Below are 19972 nucleotides of genomic sequence, written 5' to 3' on the forward strand. Positions count from 1 at the left end.
GCAGTTTTTCTATCCACGATGTGCTGTGGGGTGAGCACGGATTGACTGCCTCTCCAGGAAGGAGCGTACTTCCCCTCCCGGTTTGGCAGCCGTGCTTGGCTGACAAATCATTTTACTGGTAGCATAGAGTCATCAAGGATGGAAGCCACATCTATGATGGCCCAAGTCTTCCAGGAGTCTTGGGCAAATGTGTCTGGCTTAGCCAGGACGACTTAGCCAGCATGGACAATCTCGCTAGACCTATCTTTGACTCTCATCTCTCCAAGTCTGGTCATCTTTACCACCACCAACAACCATCTCTACATACAACACCAATCATCGTTACCATCAGTCATCTCTAGTACCAGTCGTTTATCTCTAGCACCAGTCACACTCATTCTCCCCATATCTCCCGCGTCCGTCGGCAAAGATGCGTGTCACTGCATCGTTCATCGCCGCACTGCTGGCCGCTACTGCTGGCGGCAATGCCCTGGCCACGGCACCAGCGGGACCCCAGCCCCAGTCCAACCAGTCCAAGCGCTACGTCATCGAGCTGAAGTCGCAGTCTGACATTTCCCGCATCCAGGCGATGGTCGAACGCACCCCTGGCCTGCGCGTCTTCAAGACCTTTGACCATGCCGTCTTCCCGGCCGTCAGCGTCGAGTGCTACGGCGACCACGGCGGCCGCGACTTGGAGACCGTGACCCAGATCTTCCACTTTGAGGGGGAAGATGACCCCGGTGTTGATGGCATCTACGAGTCGGTCCCATTGCGAATCATTCGTCCGATTGAGGGCGAATCGTTCAGCAACGATGCTGCTGCGTTGAACTACTCCTTTCACGGCATGACTGGTGTGGAGAAGCTTCACAAGGAGGGAATCACTGGCGACGGCGCCATTGTCGCAGTGATAGACTCCGGAATCGACTACAAACATCCTGCGCTCGGAGGTGGCATTGGGCATGGCTACAAGGTTATCGGGGGCCTTAATCTCCCCGGAAGGTACCATCGGGATGACCGGGACCCTCACATTCCTGATTGTTTCGTGGAAGATACCGAAGGTCACGGCACTCATGTGGCAGGGATAGTCGCTGGCAAAGGCGAACAGTAAGTTTCAACTCACTCGCGCCTCCCTCACTAAGTCTGTAACTGACCATGCCAGATTCGTTGGTGTTGCTCCTGATGCCAAACTACTCGCCTACAGGGTTGCGGACGCCAAAAACAAGATCGATTTTGAATCTGTTCGTGGTGCAATTGAGAAAGCCGTTGTTGATGGGGCCGACATCATCACCATGAGCTTAGGCTCAGACCCGATATCACCTCCTAGCTGGGGCCCGCTCGTTTCGAAGTTGGTTAGCAAAGGGGTCTTCGTTGCTGTCAGCGCCGGAAATGACGGAGCAACCGGGCCATTCAGGCTATCGCCCCAGGCTGTCGACGCCGACCTCTTGACTGTGGCAGCATCTGAGCCGGACAGATACCCTGCATATGGATTTACTGCCAGCCACCATCTTGGAGGCAGATCTGACAAGACAGAACTCGCTTACACAATCTGGAGTTTAGATGGCGAAGAATGGAGTGACCCAATTCCATGGCCCAGTAATATAGTCGACTGGCCCATTATCCCCATCACGCGGGATATTTCTGTCGCCAACGATGCTTGCTCGCCTCTCGCGCAATCTACGGCCAACATGAAGGGCACTATTGTACTTGTTCGATCCGGAGGGTGCAGATTGCAAGACAAACTGGGTAATCTCAAGCCTTTCAGCCCTCAGTACGTTCTATTTTACCAAGACGACAGTCCATTCCAAGCCCCTCCTCAAAATTCCAGGGCGGCTGTCATCGACAAGGCAGCTGGGGAGGCTATCATCAAGACCATTCTGGAAGGTGGGAACGTCACTGCAAGCTTTGATGTCGACCCATCCCACTACGTGGGGGTTTATAACTCGGGCGGAGGACGTCCTTGGAAACACTCATCCTGGGGCCCGACAGGGAGCTTGGAATTGAAGCCCGATGTTTCGGCACCAGGGAGTAAGTACCTAGCTTGATTCAACCACCAGCCCGTTGAACGCTGCTAATTGTCATACCGTGTCCAGCACAGCATTTTAAGTACTGGGCTTAACGGCAGTTATCAGATTGAATCTGGCACCAGCATGGCCACGCCCTATATAGCGGGTGTCGCCGCGCTCTAGGTGGGCAAGAACGGCGGGCGTGCCGCGCATGAAAATGACCCAGAGTGGGCTCGGCGCCTCATGAAGCGCATCACGTCGACAGCGCACTCCGTGCCGTGGGCAGAATCTGGCTCCGCGACAGTGTCCAAGTTCTTTGCATCGCCTGCGCGAGTTGGCACCGGTTTCGTCGACGCTGCGCGTGTCATGGCGGCGACCACAGAACTGAGCTTTCACGGTCGTGGGTTCGAGCTGAAAGACCCGACTCGCTTCGTTAGCAAACACTCGGTCAATATCACCAACGTCGGTATGGAACCCGTGACATACACCTTTTCGCTGCAGAGTGCCGGTGGCTTTGACTCTTCGAAGCACCTACCCGGCTACCGGAACTTTGATCCGGTAGTGCCAATGCAACTGGACCCTCTGGTATCGTTGCCCAAGTCTGTCATTGTCGGGGCTAGGGAGACGAAAGCAGTAGAGTATGATTGGTCCCTTTTCTAGTTGTACTACTTTGGAACTGGGAAAACATTAAGCTAACATTGGGGAACAGATTCGCCTTCAAGCCGCCGACCAATATGAACTCATCCAACTACCCTCTTTACAGTGGAAAGGTTCTTATCAATGCAAACAATAGCGAAGAGTTTGGTATCCCATACCTAGGAGCCGGTCACGACATCTAAGTTCCCGATACACACTAAATGCTTCTCTCAAGCCTGACTGGAGTGAGGAGCTTGATATCCCATACCCTGGGGCCTGGCCAAAGCATCATGGGCCAGATAATGGAGGGCCGACTGGAGAAGTATACCTAGAAAGTACTTAATACCTAAATACACTCTGCTTACGTTAGTGTGCCAGCTTTGTTCGGACCCTGAGACCTGCCAGCAAGTAAGCCATGGTGATTGTGTATTTGCACGACTTCCATCAATGTGTATGATGATGATCCAAGCCGAACCAACCGTTTCGCTCCTTTCCCAGCATGCGTCTAATATACCTAATACACTCGTTTCGACTCACCTGTGGCAGGCTAGTTGCTACAGGAATCTACCAAAATGCTGTAAGGGATGATTCGGTGATATCACACCCATGCTTTTACGAGACTGGCGCCCGAGCTGTGGACCGAATCCCTGTTACCTGTTGGGGGCACAAGCGGGGGTTGCGCGCAGAATCCGTCATCGAAATCATCATTGCGCGTTATCTCTTCGACAACATCCAAGACCCCCCCAATGATGTTGTTGATGGGTAAACATAAGCCAAGCTCGAACATCCTAAACCCCCATGCCGGACTGGCAGGCAAGTAACCAAAATGGTGCCGTCGCGCGGGTCTGGTCAACCTCTATTGTTGCTTGGCCACCAACAAGCCCGCAGGTAAAGGCCTCGGCGGTGCAGATCCCCAGCCAAGCTTTTTGTCAAGGAAGGGTCACATCCATAAGCGGCCATCTCGCCTATCTAGATCATGTTCCTGCGATGCATCTTGTTGCATGTAAGATCTTCTGGCTGCAGAGCCTCCTGAACCAACCCATGCTACGCGGTCGACGTCTATCCAGTTAGTCTGGGCCAACAATGCCATGCGGTTGCCGTATAGCATGTGCTCTGACCAATGACAGGTCGAAACGGGCGAGACAGTCCATGTCATCATCATCATCACTTCAGAGAGAACAAATGACAAGCAAACAGGCACCAGCAATAGCTTGACAACTTGAACCCTGTGTCACTCGAGTACAGGCCTATTCAGTGACGAGAGCATCTGAAGATGATCCGATTCGCCGGTTACACGTTCAGAAGGCAAGGTAGTTCGACTTGTGCCAATTGATGAGGGGCCGTGAGGGGCCGGCCAGGGCCTTTGTGATATCGGTGTACACAAATGTGGGGGAGGAGAGGGGTCTGTCTGTCTGTCTTTCGGCCGGGGCGCAAGCCGTTGGCCGGATTTGGTCCTCCCTTTCCCAACATGAAGCTCTAGGTCCAGCCACCAGAAGGTTGCCCTGTTATAAGCAGAGAAGGAAGAAACAGTCCGGCGATTGAGGGTGTAGATCATACGGCATCATATGCTGCTGGAGGCTTTAGAGTTGTCGCGGTGTGGTAGTGTAGGTTGGCGACTGGGACAAGTGAGGAGGGGCCCGGGATTCTAGGACTATTATCAGTAGATGGATGGGAATTGCGATAACGATCAATTGACAGATAGAGGACGCGGTGCAGACAGATGCAGGCCTGTACGCTGTATGTAGGGAACCCCTATCACTGAGTCACTGACAGACTGGGATGCCCCCATCTCTGCCCATCCACCATGCAACCCATGAGAGAACTCACCATCCGTGCTTACCGCTTCCCAATCAACCAACGCCCGCATGCCCGCTTTGCTCTGCTGTGCTGTCGTTCCCCAATCTGCCAATGCAGCATGCAACGCTTCTGCTTGGCTTGGACCGACGACGGTTCGCGATTCGATGCTCTGTCTCACGCCCAATACCTACCCGCATCCAGTTGTCCAAGCCCCCTCCCTCCAGGCTCAGGCACAGGCACGCACATATCTGGGAATACTCCTAATATGGCCTTCTAAACTTCCTCTTCTTGTTCCTCCAAACCGCATGCCGCAGCCTTATACCGTCGACCACGATTCCTCCCTCCCTCCGCCGCATACACGAGAACTTTTTGAACCCTCTTTCGCTTAAAGTCGACCCCGGCCTCACCATCGCCCGTCGTATCGTTGCTGGCCCCATATTACCCAACACCCCGGGATCCCACCCAGGCAGCTCTCCAATCGCGTTTTTGCCGCCCCTCCCCTTCCTCCATCGCCGCCGGTAAAAGCGTGGTTGTGGTGCCCTGGAATTTTTCTCCTTCTCCATGAGGCTTCTCGCCTTTTCTCGCGGCCGCTTCTTGTCGCTGCTCGCCCGTCCGTCCTGACGATATCTTCTTCTACTTCTTCTTCCTTTTCTAGCGCCCCCGACTAGGACTAGAGCTGCTAGACCTTGCGCGATTCCTCGAGCAAACGACGGCCCGCGCGCGCGACGGGACTTCCCAGAAGTCAATTCAGGGCGGATCGACCGCTAGGCCCTACCACGGTGGAGCCGCGATCTGCCATCAACCCAGCAGCCCATATATATCCAGCTACTTGGGAATAACGGAATCATAGGCATCGAGCGTGATAGGTGGTTGTGCACGTCGTTTCCTGGCACTGCAGCCCCTGCAAGAGCTTGGATTTGTCAATACACGACGAGGTGCTCAGTTGGGGAATACTCTGGGCTGGGTGCTCTTGGACGCTGGGCCAGTCCTGCGCTTTTGGTCCGGAGCTCCAAGAGATACATAGGACAAAAATAGTTCGCCGCGATGGTGACGATGGGCCGAATGAAAGCCTGGATGCCCGTTATTGCGAGCGCAGCCTTACTCTCGACATCATGGGCCAGGGAAACCGCCTATATCAATGGCGTCAGCCTCGACGGTATTCGGAGCGTGTTGGCCGTGGACAGGACGCCGGCGTTATACTCGGGCGACTTCGGTGACTGTCTGGGCGGGCAGAGTCTGCTGAACGTCACTAAGCTCGACGCCGCATTTTACTTCGACAACTCGACCATCTCGTGGCATCTGAATGGAAACACGAATCTGCGGAGTGAGAAGTTGATGAGTAAGTCAGCATACTGCGAGTGTTAGTTGGGCCTGGAACATCGGAGCTGACTTTGAAACACAGTGTACATCACGGTGGATGCTTACGGCGAAAACAGATTTAGCATGACGATTGACCCCTGTAAGATGAACATATACAGGTACGTCGAAAAAGAAACATGGCGTTATGAGGCAATGCAGACCAGCCAGCTAATGATTATGGTAGCATGTGCCCAATGAACGCCTCGGTTCCCATCAGTGCCTGGGCCGTGTTCCCGGTAGGAAAGATGCAAGTATCGGGCATCCCACAGATCGCGTACGAGATCCCGGACTTCGAAGGGTCCGTCAGGGTTCAACTCTTTGCCAACTCCAGCCAATCCGAGATCGCCTGCTTCCAAGCGGTCATGCGAAATGGCGCCTCCTTCTCCCAGCCCGCCGCTGTGAGTTCCATTTTGGGCATCTTCACAGTGGTCGCCATCATAGCATCGTTCGCGGCTGCGGCGTACGGCGTCAGCATTCCGCATATGCGAACACATTATGCGCATTCCTTCTCGGTCCTCGTCATCTTCGAGACCTTTCAGTCCGTCTTCTTCTCGGGGGCATTATCGCTGCACTGGCCCAGCGTGCTCCCCGCGTGGTGGAGCAACTTTGCTTGGTCGGCTGGCCTGATCCCTGTACCGAACATGGTCGATTCCGTCAACAAGTTTGCTGGGATCAGCGGTAACGGCAGCCAGGTAGGGGGTGCGGGGTCTACCATCATCAACAATAACGGCGGTCTTATACAGCAGATCTATGGCCGTTCCCTCGACAGGGCCGCGGACTTGGCCACTGAACTGGCCACTGAGCTCGCGCCTCTGGTGAAACGCCAGCCGTATAACCCGGATGACCCGTACGACTACAACTGGGGTGGAGATCCCGTAACCCCCGGTATGCCGACGCCTGGAGACTGGTCTGGCTTCGGCGGCACGCTATCCGAGCTCAAGATACCTGCACCTGATGCTTTCATGTTGGCTTTCATCTGGCTGATCATCGCTCTGTGCATCATTACTGGCCTCATTGCCATTTTCAAGTTCTCGCTCGAGGGACTTGCCAGGCTAAAATGGATTCAACAAGATCGACTCGAGCTCTTTCGAAACAACTGGATACGATATCTCCGTGCTTCACTTTTGCGGGCCCTCTTCATCGCCTTTTTTCCATGATGGTCCTTTCGCTCTATCAATTCAACCTACGGGATCGAGTTGGCCCGGTCGCGATAGCGGCTATCGTATTTCTCTTGTTCCTTATAGGGGTCGGCGGCATTGCTGTATACGCTCTCCGCTGCCGGCTGCGTTCCGCGACGTTTGCCTCGGAACCCGATCGCATCCTCTTCATTTCGACGAGGATCATGGGGTGCATTCCGTGGTTTTCAGTGGTGCGACTCAGTCGGTTGAAGGAAAAGGAGTTTGACCAAAAGCCTGCTGGCTCCTTGCCCTTCGTGCATTGGCACTTTGTTCACCATGGCGACGCCTCTGCACAGTCCAAAGTGCACGAAGACGAGATCTACATCAAGAGGTTCGGATGGCTATCGGCTCGGTATCGCGCGTCGAGATGGTGGTATTTCGTCTTCTGGCTGTCGTACCAGTTCGTGCGCGCCCTCTTCATCGGCGCGGCCGCCCAGAACCCCACGGCGCAGGTCTTTGGGCTCTTCATCGTGGATATCCTGGCGATGGTCGTGATTGCGGCCATCAACCCGTACGAGGGCCAGAGGAACACCACCGTGGCCGTTTGGCTCCTCGGCCTCGCCAAGGTCGCGACGACGGGCCTCTCGATCGCGTTCCTGCCCGACCTCGCCCTCAACCGCATGCTCGCCACCGTCATCGGCGTCCTCATCATCGTGATCCAGGCGCTCCTGGTCATCGCCGTCTTGGTGTTGGTCATTCTCGGCGGCATCTCGTCCTGGATGTCGCTCTACCGAAACCGGGAGTACTTCTCGTCGGAGCGGCTCGAGGGGACGCGGATCCGGTACTACGAGCACATCGCGCGGAAAGCGCTGGATAAGGATGCACCGCCTGTGGAAAAGAAGAAACAGAAGAAGAAAGACGAGGAGAAAGGAGACATCCCCAAAGTACCACCGGAGCCCTACTTCTCCGTCCGCTCCGTTCGGCGCATGTCCAAGATCGAGGACGAGGACGAAGACAACGTGGCTGGGAAGATGGACCCCGCGTCCACTTCTTTCTCTACTTCCACCCTTGATATCAATACCAATCCTAATACTAATGCGGCGCTCCGGCGCCACGGCAGCCTCGCCTCGCGCCACTCGGCCAGCAGCCTCCCGCGCGCCGCGCGCGTCCACCGCGCCTCCTGGAGCTCGCGCGACTTCTCGGCCATGCAACATGGCGCCGCCGCCGAGCTTGAGCGGCCGGACACGGCGCGGGCGAACCGGCACAGTCGGTCGTTTTCGGCGTCGGCTAGTACTGCCCTACCCAACAACAACCGATTGAGTTCGTACTCTACGACGACGGGAGGAGGGGCAGCAGCAGCGCTGAGAGAACATAGCTCTCTGGCCAGTCTCGGGGCCGCCGGTGGCGGCGGTAGCTTCAGTCGACCCGTGGTGTTGCCCGTTCAGGAAGATACGGCCGAGGATCCGGAGCTGCATGTGGGCGGGCAACTGGATGAGGATATGTTTAGGAGGAATCTGGATCATTGGAACGCGGTGGAAGAGGACCGTACGTCACAGAAGTCGAAAGAAGAACAACAGACCGTCTTGGAAGATAACCATTATGTGGACAAGATACCCGGCTAGATGGAAGAGGATGGAACGGGGCCCGGCCCCTCACACGAGGTCAGCTTTGGTACTGACTGGCCATGCATGAACTTATGAAGTGACGACATCACCACCACTACAAGCTAATCACTTTGTACATATCTATTTACCCCGTATATGTCAGATTGTATTGCATAATCAATAATATCGTAATCTTCAAGGGTATGGATTGATGGGGATTGTCATTATGTGATACCTAGTTTAAGGCCTCTGTATCTATCGGTTGAGGCTTGCATGTACGAAAGTAGGTAGCAAAGAGATAAAAAAGCACTGCAGTGAGCTTCCGTCATAGATAATCCTGCAAGATTCCATCACAGAGGAAAAAGAAAAAACGCCGTACAATGTGTCCGTCCATAACCCGTACTCTACGAATGGGAAAGTTCCAGGAGCCGTTGCGGATCTTGCCGTTTCCCGGTTCATCCTACATTTTGCTCCAGCATCTATACTAACCGCTGGAGACGTTTTAGCCAATAGAACATCCGTCCATCATGAGTCGGTTCATCATCGTCGTCTTTATATGATGGCCGATCCCGGCGTGGGAAGCTTATAGGACCTGTGGGATTCGCATTATGTGGATGGGCGCCGGGAAGTCGAGGCGTGACGCTCAAGCTAGCGGGGATAACAAACGAGGATTTATGGTAGCCAGAGCTTGATGACTGCTCAGCTGGCGAGGAGATATCAGACGTTGTGACTGAGGTTAGAAAGGTGGTCCAATTGCCTAGAGATCTGATTAGTCAAATTTCATCAACTGTAGGAGAACTGGAACATACTCCATATAGATTCTGTACATGTTGTCGAAAAGATCGTCTGTGATACAGCTGTCCCATTACATGTATCCGTTGCGTTCCACAGTGCGCTAGAGGTCGCCAGAGTGGCAGGGGTCGAAACTGAAGGATAGCTCCACGACTCCGTGCAAGATGTCTCACCCGCCCAGGGAGCAGAAGAATTGGAAAGAGGGTATGATGTGGCTGCTGTGCTTGTCATAGATACAGTTTCGCTTTCTAAACAGATCGTTGAAATCTGTTGAGTTGGCGTATACGGTGTTTCCTCGGAGCAAGTCGTATCCACATATGTTGCTGTTGTTGTCGATATAATTCCTGTAGATGTCTGTCCGGGTTGAGGACCGATCGTCTGACCTCCTGGGCCTATTGGCGCTGTAGACTCGGTATTCGCTGTAGGGGGAGGGGTTTGACGTCCCAGTTGGACCAAGGGTCGCTGTAGAGTTTGATAGTGGAAAAGAGGCTAATGCGGACGACGTCAAGGAAGAAAGGCCAATACTGCTTAACTCAACTGACGACGGCGATGGCCCCGTGGCCCCCGGAGCAGTACCAGCTCCACCAGTTACGCCAATAGTCGACAGTGTGCCATTACCCTGCGGGAACGGAGCGGAACCTGTAGTAGTTCCTTGATATGAACCGCTGCTTTCAGTCGTGATGGTAGATGAAGACTCTGGGCCTGAATTGGATGCTGGGTTCGGTACTGTTCCGGTGGGCGCTGACGCAACTGTACCATTTGGCAGGGGAAAGGGAGCAGAAGTGAAAATGACACTACCAGTAGTCCCGGATATCCCAGTAGGGAAAACAGAACCTGTTCCCAAAGGCGGGGCGGTGGTGTTGGCAGTTGGAAATGGTGCTTGGCCTGAGCTTAGGATTGGAGATCCAGTCGTCTGTGTTCCTGTCCCAAGAGTGACACTACTTCCAGGTGGAATGCCTTGTCCGGTCGGCCCTATGCTTCCCGTTGCATTTGAGATAGGAAACGGTGCTGAACTCGGAAGTGTACTGGTCGGGCCACCCGCTTCACCATTGCTACCAGTTGGAGCTATAGTAGATATTGCTGTGGTCGCAGCAGAACCGGTACCAAGGGGACTTGTCGGGTTTGAGACACCTGTAGAGTTCGAGAGTGGGAATGGGGCGGCGAGTGACGGGCTGCTTTGCAATGGCTGGGTAGGATTAGGTATCGTGGTTGAATTCGATATGGTGAAAGGGACCGATCCAGTCCAACTAATAGAGTTTGATATCCCGCCACTCGGGGTGAAGACAGTGCCGGTCAGCTCACTTGTTGAACTTGTATTAGTTACAGGAAACGGCGGTGTAGCTGAAGCACCCCCAACGGGGGAGGGAACGGAGCCGGTGCCAGTCACGGCGCTTGAAGACCAAGTTCCACCAGGAGTCACAACGGGAGCCGTGCCACCACTTGGTAATACACTGGCTCCAGGGAGACCGGTGGAATTTGACAGTGGGAAAGGCGCGCTTGGTCCGGTAGAAGATGCCGGCTGCGTAGGCGCCGTACCGAAAGGCGTTCCAGTGGCAGTGTAAGATGATGTAGTGAGATTTGCACCGGAAATACTGTTGCTAGCAGTTTGCCCGGATGGACCACCTCCTGCAAGGGATGTCGAATTAGGCTGAGAACCAGGTACACCGTTGCCGGATGTTGTACCAGGTTGTGGGGCGGTACCTCCAGAAGCGCCAGAAGGGCCGTTGGGCAGCGCCGTCGAGTTTGGAAATGGAAAGGGCGCCGTGCTTGATTCCAGTGACGACGATGAGTAGGTGTATGATCCCCCTGATCCTGTTGGCGCGACAGCTGTAGAGCCTGCACTTGGTCCTGCAGTCAGACTAGTAGAGTTGGACATGGTAAAAGGGGGTACAGCCGTTGAACCAATCGTGCCTGAAGCAGTGTTCCCCGATCCACTTGGACCCGGAGCCGCTACACTGGAGTTTGAAATTGGGAATGGCGGTATAGTCTGTCCAGCTGGATTGCTTCCAGGGGAACTAATTCCAGACCCAAGAGATGTGGTCAGACTTGGTGCTGATGGTGCAGTAGTAAGTCCAGATCCGCCGGTGGGGCCAGCGTCAGGGGCAGTGGTATTTGACAGAGGGAATGGTGGCTTCGATTCCGAGGAAGTACCCTCAGGTGTTAGCGGTACGGAAGCCCCAGTGCTCAGTGGTGCAGTGCCTGAAATACCACCCGTTGGAGCAATTGTCTGGCCGCCCGGCCCACCTGTAGTATTGGTCAGAGGGAACGGGGCCGTAGAAAACGTATTCCCTTCTGACGACAATGAAGGCGTGGTGGCAAGGACGCTGGAGTTTGAGGCCAACGTAGGTGAGACTGTGGTGGATGCCGGTCCAGTCCCCGTGTTCGATACCGAAGTCCCGGTCGGGAATATAGACGCTGTATCACTTCCGTTGGTCATAGGGAATGGCGCCAAAGAACACGATATGCTGGGACTAATAGTGCCAGAAGCAATAGGCACACTTGTGATTGATGATCCACCTGGGATACCCGAGACTAGTGACGTGGAAGTCACATTGTAGCTTGTTGCTTGTCCACTAGGGGGACTGATGACAGTCCCTGTAGAACCACCAAATGTTGCGGTCGTATTTCCGGTTGGAAAAGGTGGTGTGGTAGGGGATGACCCTGCCCCTGGTGGGAAGTTGCTAAAAGATGTACTGGAAATAGTCGAAGTGGAAGAGTTGAGCAAACCTGACGTCGCTGAACCAACGGGGGATATTGTAAAAGACTCGGAAGCTACCGCAGTCGTCCCACTTGAAGACGGAATCAACGGGGCCGTTCCAGTCGGTGGCGTTGGAACGGTGGTGTTAGACAATGGGAACGGCGGTGCCACTGTAGAGGTAGCGATCTCACTTCCATTGCCGGTAGCGCTAGGTGAACTTACACCCGGTGCGGTCGGGCTACCTTGTCCAACGGGACCAGACGATGGCGCCCCCGAGGCGGGATTGGTCGTGGAACCAACGACCCCGCTTGCCGAAGGAGGAACAGGCACAGTGCCTGTTGGGCCTACAGTCACAGTCGTATTGAAGGTAGGAAACGGAGCAAATGTCATCGTAGACTTGGCTGAACTGGGAGAGGGCACGATGTTTGACCCGGTAGTGGGCTGTGGAGAGTAAACTGACCCGGAACTGGCAGTAGGCCCTATGGGCGACGTATTGTTGGGACTGGTAAAAGGAAATGGCGGCGATACCCCGGGCCCGGACCCTGGAGTGGTGGCTGGTAGTGGTGAGACTGAGCCCGTGAAAGTGCCTGCAGTTGCGGTAACTGAGAATGATGTGTAAGTCTGAGACCAAAAAGGGGAGGTGGTATCAGCTCCAGAGACAGATGTGCCATTCGAGAATGGGGGAGTCGGCTGAATGCTGCTGGTCACCGTGAGGCTTCCTGTGGCAGGAAGGCTTGTTTCGGTGGCATTCGAGATTGATGAACCCGGTAGAACTGTACTCGTAGTTGATGAGTAGCTCAAGGAAGAGCCAGTAGTGGTGGAACTGCCATATGCTTCAGATGAAGATCCAGTTGCGCCAGTCGTCTCAGGAGAACTCGGCGTCAAAGAAGTCTCACTGGCACTCAGTGTTGTGGATGTATAACCCTGTCCGGTTGGGCCCGTTCCAGCGAAACTTGATGTCATATTACCAGCTGGGAAAGGTGCACTGTTGGTCGTTAAAGACGTTAACCCAGCCGAGTTTGAAGCAGAACCCTCGCTGGATGATGTGCTGAAGGAGTTGGTAAGCGCAGTCTGTCCTTGGGCTGTGGTCGCTCCAGGTGAAGGGGCTGCTGGGCCCGTGGTTGAGTTCATCCAACTAGATTGTGACGCAGGGAAACTCGCCGATACATAGCCTCCCGTGGAGTTGCTACCTGGAGCCGGCAGTACACTCTCAGTGCCCGATATCGAGATCCTTAACGATTCAGCGGAAGATGCAGATGTTGTGCCTGGCTGACTCCCCGTGACTGGTCCAGCGCTTGGTGTTACGACCTCGGTACCATTTACTGGGATTGTAAATGACAGGGTCTGCGACGGGTTGGTTATGACCGTAGTAACATTCTCGGACGCGGTTAGTGTTGTTCCCGGTGTTGGTAGCCCGGGAGGCGGGAGGGTTTGTCCAATGGGTCCTCCGCCACCTGGTGGACTGGTAGGCACAACGGTTGAGGTTGACTCTGTAGCATTCAAAGTAGCGGAGATGCCAGAAGACTATGAGAATTAGTCAATGCCAAGGTGAAATACACAGATTGTCCGCGCCCCGGATAGGCACGTATATATGAATATCTTGATAACTTACTGGACTTGATTGGGGCGAGCCAGGTGTGCTGATTGCTGAACCATTCTGGGATGTCAACTGGAAGACGCCAGTGCTGGTAGAAGATTCATGACCGCTCGTCTCAGTCGTTGGAGCCGTGGAAGGTCCCGGTGTCCCGACCAAGGAGGTACTTCCACTTAAGGTAGTCACAGGTACAGATCCGGAATATGATGTCTCTGGACCCGACGTAGTGCTCAGGTATGGAGTTGACGCACTGGCAGCTGTGCTCTCGCCCGCCGAACCCGTTGCAGATGCACCTTAGAGTTGATAAGTCCTACACCCCAGTCATATCCTCGAGCAAACACATACCTGTGGGAGATATCGAACTGCTGGCTGTAGCGGGCAGACCTGTACCGGTAACTGAACCAGTGGCCACTGATGACGAGTTTGACAACGGGTTTTCCGTGGAGCTATGTGGCGGAGGGGGTCCGTAGGGCGGCGGTCCATAAGGGCCGCCGTAAGGGTAGTTGTACCCAGCATGTTTCGGGGCCGGTCCACCGTAGGCACCATAGTTTGGACTCTCAGCAGCATGGTCTGCGTTCCGTTCACGGCCGATGATGACGGGCTTTCCCAGGTCAGGCGAGGCTAGGATGCTGGGAAGCCAACTGAAGAGCAGTACTGCCGACACGCTGTCGGCAGCAAGAGTATGTACTCTCATGCTGTTCAGGCGGGCAGGAGCACCTTTAATTCAGGCACGTCAAGCTGGCGTTGAGGCTGTCTCGTCGATCCTGAAAACCGAAAAGAGTGGATTGGGACTTGGGTTGACCAGAAAGGGAATGGGTAAGATAACGGAAGACTTTTAAGGCTACTCAGAAAACGAAAGTATATTTGATCCAGAAACGTGAACGAATGGACTGATGGAGGCGATGAGACGATGAACGAGTGATGAGATGTCAGTTGTGGGGTGGCAGAGTTGAGGGCTACTCTGCGACTCCTCAAGAACCAATATCCCCGTGATCATTGCCACATATCAAGGCTTGAGGGTGGAAAAAGGATGGTTTCATACTTCCAATGCCTTGGACGCGGAAAGGTGAACTGGGAAGGAAGGAGCGACGTTACAAGAAGGAAGTCACGGTTTGGTCGAGGATGCCAAGCGGCCGCCGACGACTTACCGAAAGGACCTGGGACCTGGGACCTGAGATGTTGCATGCCCAAACACTCTGAGCAGTACAGAGCTTCCAGGATTGATGGTTTCCCATATATGGTCCGTCTGATCTGATATATTTCAATCTAGCAGCTGGAGAGGTCGTATATGATAGAAAGTTACACGTTTAATCACCGTGCTAGATGTCACCTCCTCGAGGCAAATTACAGCCAGACAACTTCACCAATTGGCCGAAAGGGGAAGTGACAGCGATCCACTTTTCACGGCTTGACGTTGCTCAGCTGCAGTTGGAGTCTCCTCCTCTCGGTGGAAGATCACTGCATCTAGATCTCCAGGCTGGGCCACTATCGATTTTGGTAATCCATCAACCGGCATGGATCCTGGTCTGGGCATTTACCATCGTCGAGGAGCTGAGGTACATGTAATACTGAGATGCGGCAGACGGCAGATGATGCATGCAAGATCTTTGACATCGGAGATCCCCATGATGTATCTGCACTCGAAAACTCCATGCGAGGACTGGTGGATATTGGTCAGCCTTTCTCCCATATATACTCCGTCTGAAACCATTCAACCTCGAAGCTACCTGGTGTTCTCTACCAGGTCCAAGTATGAGCTTCCCAAGTGCGAGGTATGCTGGCATGATCGTCTGGCAAGGACGTGTGGTCTGCCTCGTTTCCATAGCGCCAGCGTGGTCTGGACAATGGCTTGCTTAAATAGAGATAGGAGACTATGAAGCAGCACCCAATTGACTAGGCCAATACGCATCGAGGCCTTTTGCACCCGTCAAAGATCAATGCATGTAGCAACAGGCGCTCGCTGCGGTATGCAAGCAAGCAAGATGGCCAGTGGCCAGCATCAACAGTGCTCTCTTGCTGATCGCCTGAGGTCCTCAGTTGTAGCACACAGTCCATCTTCTTATACGAGGTCCAACTCGTCCAATCCACCTAGGGAATTTGCCTTTCCAGGCAACCGTCGCTCTTTTGCTGGGTGCCAATCGCCAACAAGGGCCCCAGAGAGTTGCCAGGTTGGGTATTAAGTGATCCTGTGTTCTTTTCCAACACAGTTTTGATCTTGCCAATAGACAAAGATTAGGGAGCCGGCAAGATTGGGATATTGGAGTTCTGGGAGTGGTCCTCGAGTTGTGGTACCATCCAGGGGCAAAACCTGCATCTAGCGTATATCTCGGTATGCAGGTTGCCTACAGAGTGACAGATGCCAGATGCATTGTTTCGCCTGTTCAGTACAGGCTCTCTTGGCGATTTAAGGACTTGGATGCCTGTACACCACGCGCATAACAGATTGAGTCTGGAGATCCCAGCTGGTAGGTATTTCGACCCGAATTGTGGCAAACGCCTGCGCCCCCCGTACTGGGCAATAAACGCCAAATTTACCCCGCAGTCAACGGTTTTGACAATCCAAGGGTTCTGGGAGGCGTAGAGCTGCGTGTACCAACCAAATCAATCACTCGATTGCTGCCCAAGAGTGTAGCCGGGCCTCGACCTCGACACCATATTCTATTTCGCTGTCAGCTCGATTGCAAACCCTGCATCGGGAAATTGTGTGTCTTCTATCAGCCCCTGCTTGTCCCTGCTTGGACGACCAAGGTCTAGAACACGGCCAGATAGAGCCGTTTAACTGACGCGCTCGGTGTCTTTCGAACCCTGACGAACCGAATGCTTCCACCCCTGAAATGCCGCCGATTTCAATTCTCAGGGGAAGGCATGCAACGTTAACGAGAGAGTTTGAGGGCTTCAAATGTGCCACATAGGGGTGTGGCATTTTCGTGATGAGGTAATCGTCGCACGCCGTTCTGAGCTACCAGCCACGCGGGGTACAGCTAGATCTGAGCGACATGCCACAGGTCGCTTCAGTCGGAAATCATTGTTGAACTCATAGTACCGTGCAAATTACTTGTTGATGGGAATCGAGTTTCATTCCAATTGAATACGAAGGTATCGTGCACCAAACTACGTACCATAAGGGGGGCTGTTTCTGCATTCCCTCCTCGTCTCCCAGCATCCTCATCACGTTGTTCCTTGTGCCTCCTTCGCTACATGGTCTCGAAGAACGTGTAATTTCGGAGATGTCGGACCTACGCATATTGGTGTGACCTTACTCTGCCTTCTTTGCTGCGTCTCTGAGACTGGGTGCCGTGGTGTTATCCATCTGGCTCTCATGAGCTTCGATGTCAGCAGCCCAGAGTGCCGCACCGACTATTGGAATGGGTTAGCTTGCCATCATTTACGAGGACAATGAAGGGGCTTACCTGTGTTGGTGAAAGCGAAGAACATGGATGCGAAAGGAATCATCTCCAAGAGCGTGGCAATCACACCGAATCTACACGAACCCCGTCAGTATAAGTCACAACTGGAACCAATTGCAGTAACGACGTCGGGCGGTCTGGACCATCTACTTGGACGAGCTGAGATTGGGGGTGAGAGTTGCTTACGCTGAGTATGCCCCGGTATGGGTCTCGAGCCACTCCGATTGGCGAGACTTGGACCACTTCTTGAGTTGGAAGTACTTGACACACAAAGTTAGATTAAGTGTTGACACAGGTGCGTGGCTGTACTCACTCGACCATGAACTGACTGCCCGCGGGTGCGACCTGGATCTGGTATTAGAATTGCACGTTTCTGGTTCGTGGCTAGATTCTCGTACCTTGTAAAACAATGAAGATGGCCGTACCGGCGACTGTACAAGGGGAGTTAGGTCAGTATGGATCATGAAATAGTCCTGGGGTGCAACATGCTTACCAGGGATGAAGTTGAGCGGCAAGTACATGACGTAGCGAATAAGTGCCTTGGGACTGAATTTCTCGAACGGACTCTTCAAGATCTTGCCAAGTCTATCAATGGGATCGCGACCCGACTTGAGCTGTCGACCCTCGCTCACCACACCGGTCTCATTGCGAGAGACGAGCGTGCCATCGAACGTGTCAAGCAAAGCATCCTGAAGCAGGAAGTTTCGCGAGACGAGGTTGACGATGACGGAGCTCTCATTGAGAATCAAGACAGTGGTCGTCAAGACAGCCAAAGGGCCGTTCACAAACACGAGGATGGCGAGCTGAGGCAGGTACGTGAAGAAGAACATGCCACTGATGACCGCAGCTGAGAGCGACAGGGTGGGTACGATTCTGGAATAGAACGGCTTCCATAGGTCACGATGAGTCAGGAAGTAGTAGATGCCCCTAGATCACCCATCAGCATTTCCTCATGTGGCATTGTGCCAGCTGCCTGCCAAGCAACCAGATAGATCAGATGCGCAGCGACTCACTTGAAAGGGTATAGATAGGCCTGGCTCTTTGCGGCATCTGCCACAAGAGCTTTTGCCTTATCGAGATCCTCTTTTCTAAAAACCAATATGTGAGCAGCTATAACGAGCCTCGGTGTTTCACGGAAGCCTTACGCGACCTCTTGGGCCTTGTGCTGGACGTTGCCAACAAATCCACTCGACATGGTGATTCAATCGTCGCGTGCGAGACCCGGTTTCTGAGTGGGGGGATTCGGTATGGGCAGGATTCGAGAAGCAATACCAGCACCAGGGCTGACGGTGTGGTAGTAGTAATAGAACGGTCTGATATTATAGATGTTGTGCTTTTAGAGAAATCAAAACGAAACACAAGGTCCTAGGAATTTGGGCATGAATGGTTTCTTCGCGGGAGATTGATTTCGTTCGTGTTCACATGTCGTCATGTCGTCATTCCCGCCCACCTGCCTTAACTTTTAGCTACAAATTACCGGATTCGTCAAGCTGACGTCGAGGGGCAGCAGCAGCCACCTTGTGCTGTGGCTTGGACAGTCATTTTGCGGAGGGCCCTCTCCGGTCAGGGCAGTGTACGGGCGCATTGTTTTTTGCCATCCGCTTTGCCATCTGCTGTGCCATCCATCACTTCACCACCAGCTGCCACCACGCTGGATACCAAGTTCGCCTTGACTGATGTCTTCAAGACCCAATTCTGACAGAATTGCAATGGATGCCTTCAATCATGCAACGGGCAAGCAGGGTAGCGTGAGCAAACAAACAGGCTTGGGCGAATCCTTCTGATGATCAGGTCATGCCCAGATAACGCCTCGTCCGTTTCACGTCCTGCAGGGCGATTCCTCTTACTAGCTGGTTCGAATGCGAATGTTTCAATTGATGGACAATTCTGAGCACATGCAGACATGACTCCAACGTCTTGTATGCGCAGTATGGGCGGTCCCAGTAAGCGACTTCCAGGCGTGTTCTGCATTGCAGGCTCGAAGAAGAAGAAGATAAATTCGGACCCTTTGCTTTTGACAACGGCGAATGCGACGCAAGACGGCGGCGATGCAAGACAGCATGACAGGCAGGTTCCAGGCCGGAAGGTGGTTGCTTATCAGGCTCCTCTATCACCTTGACACCATTATTCTCCGACCGGGAGCTTCTCCAGTCCGCCACAGTATGCGACCGACGTTGGGATTATCGTACGATATTTCGTGGTCCGCCAATGACGGATGGAAGGTGGCAGTTGATAACTGACGTGACGGGCATTAGGAGGGCTATTAAGACCAATGACAAGCGAATATCGTCGATGCAACGGTCTTCCATGTTTCGTTTTAACAGGCAAAGCAGGGCAAGGCAATTAGTGCTGGCGGCCCCGCAGCCTCATCCGAACGTCCCTCTCGCCCAACCCAAAAGATCCCTGACAGGTACGCGCCTTGGCGGAGGGAGGCAACAAGTCAAACCCGCATCAGGATGGCGAGACACCAGAAGGAACCATATTCGTGAATAAAGACCTTCCTAAACAAGATGCAATCCACGGGCACGCTTCAATGAGCTTCGAGCATTCGTCTCCAGAGAGGCGATCGCCCCGCGGCACATCGTCGGCGCCCTGGCCTTTGAAGCTTGGCGGGCTTGGCCTGGAGCCGCAACCGGGCAACAATTGGCGGCATGAACATTGCCTGGAGCCCCTAATTAATTTCCCGTGGGCTGATAAGATCCGACTCCGACTGGGAGCCCAGAAGGAACCGAGCCTCCACAGATGATCGACGCTGTATCTTCGGCCCTTGTCGACACTGCCGTTGATTGTCTCTCGAAACGGGCCAACCAGCGGCTATGCCTTCAGTACCGAGCCAGAGCGATCCCTCCCGAGAGGAGCCAACATCTCCGTAGGCCAGCGAATCAGAGCCTTGCCACCTATTCAGGCTACAGTTGAAACCATGGATCAGAAACTCGGCCGTCGTTAATGCTTGGCCGTTTGCTACGCATGATTGGCCGATGTCAC

The 19972-nt window shown here is 53.9% G+C and overlaps 4 protein-coding genes across 4 annotated transcripts; 3 read left to right on the forward strand and 1 right to left on the reverse strand.

Annotated features, from left to right (window-relative positions):
* Window positions 1–409: 409 nt before the first annotated feature.
* On the forward strand, window positions 410–2821 carry PG986_010460 (C5a peptidase; the record flags this gene model as incomplete). The annotated part of the gene is given in 5 exon segments (XM_066846682.1): window positions 410–1083; window positions 1139–2008; window positions 2075–2150; window positions 2166–2620; window positions 2692–2821. 5 exon segments carry the CDS (start codon window positions 410–412, stop codon window positions 2819–2821), a joined length of 2205 nt encoding a protein of 734 aa, XP_066696173.1.
* A 2638-nt stretch (window positions 2822–5459) lies between these two features.
* On the forward strand, window positions 5460–8514 carry PG986_010461 (TRP-like ion channel; the record flags this gene model as incomplete). The annotated part of the gene is made up of 4 exons (XM_066846683.1): window positions 5460–5754; window positions 5818–5893; window positions 5959–6887; window positions 7019–8514. 4 exons carry the CDS (start codon window positions 5460–5462, stop codon window positions 8512–8514), a joined length of 2796 nt encoding a protein of 931 aa, XP_066696174.1.
* A 1454-nt stretch (window positions 8515–9968) lies between these two features.
* On the forward strand, window positions 9969–12440 carry PG986_010462 (uncharacterized protein; the record flags this gene model as incomplete). Its single annotated transcript, XM_066846684.1, has 3 exons — window positions 9969–10811; window positions 11082–11634; window positions 11890–12440. The coding sequence occupies 3 exons, from the start codon at window positions 9969–9971 to the stop codon at window positions 12438–12440; spliced, it is 1947 nt and encodes a 648-aa protein (XP_066696175.1).
* Window positions 12441–16836: 4396 nt separating this feature from the next.
* On the reverse strand, window positions 16837–18182 carry PG986_010463 (uncharacterized protein; the record flags this gene model as incomplete). Its single annotated transcript, XM_066846685.1, has 8 exons — window positions 16837–16937; window positions 16991–17061; window positions 17174–17247; window positions 17301–17332; window positions 17386–17418; window positions 17481–17914; window positions 18001–18075; window positions 18133–18182. 8 exons carry the CDS (start codon window positions 18180–18182, stop codon window positions 16837–16839), a joined length of 870 nt encoding a protein of 289 aa, XP_066696176.1.
* Between the last annotated feature and the right edge of the window lie 1790 nt (window positions 18183–19972).

The sequence above is a fragment of the Apiospora aurea genome (assembly GCF_038362705.1).
Source record: "Apiospora aurea strain CBS 24483 chromosome Unknown utg000007l_segment0_segment0, whole genome shotgun sequence".
Classification (NCBI taxonomy): Eukaryota; Fungi; Ascomycota; class Sordariomycetes; order Amphisphaeriales; family Apiosporaceae; genus Apiospora; species Apiospora aurea.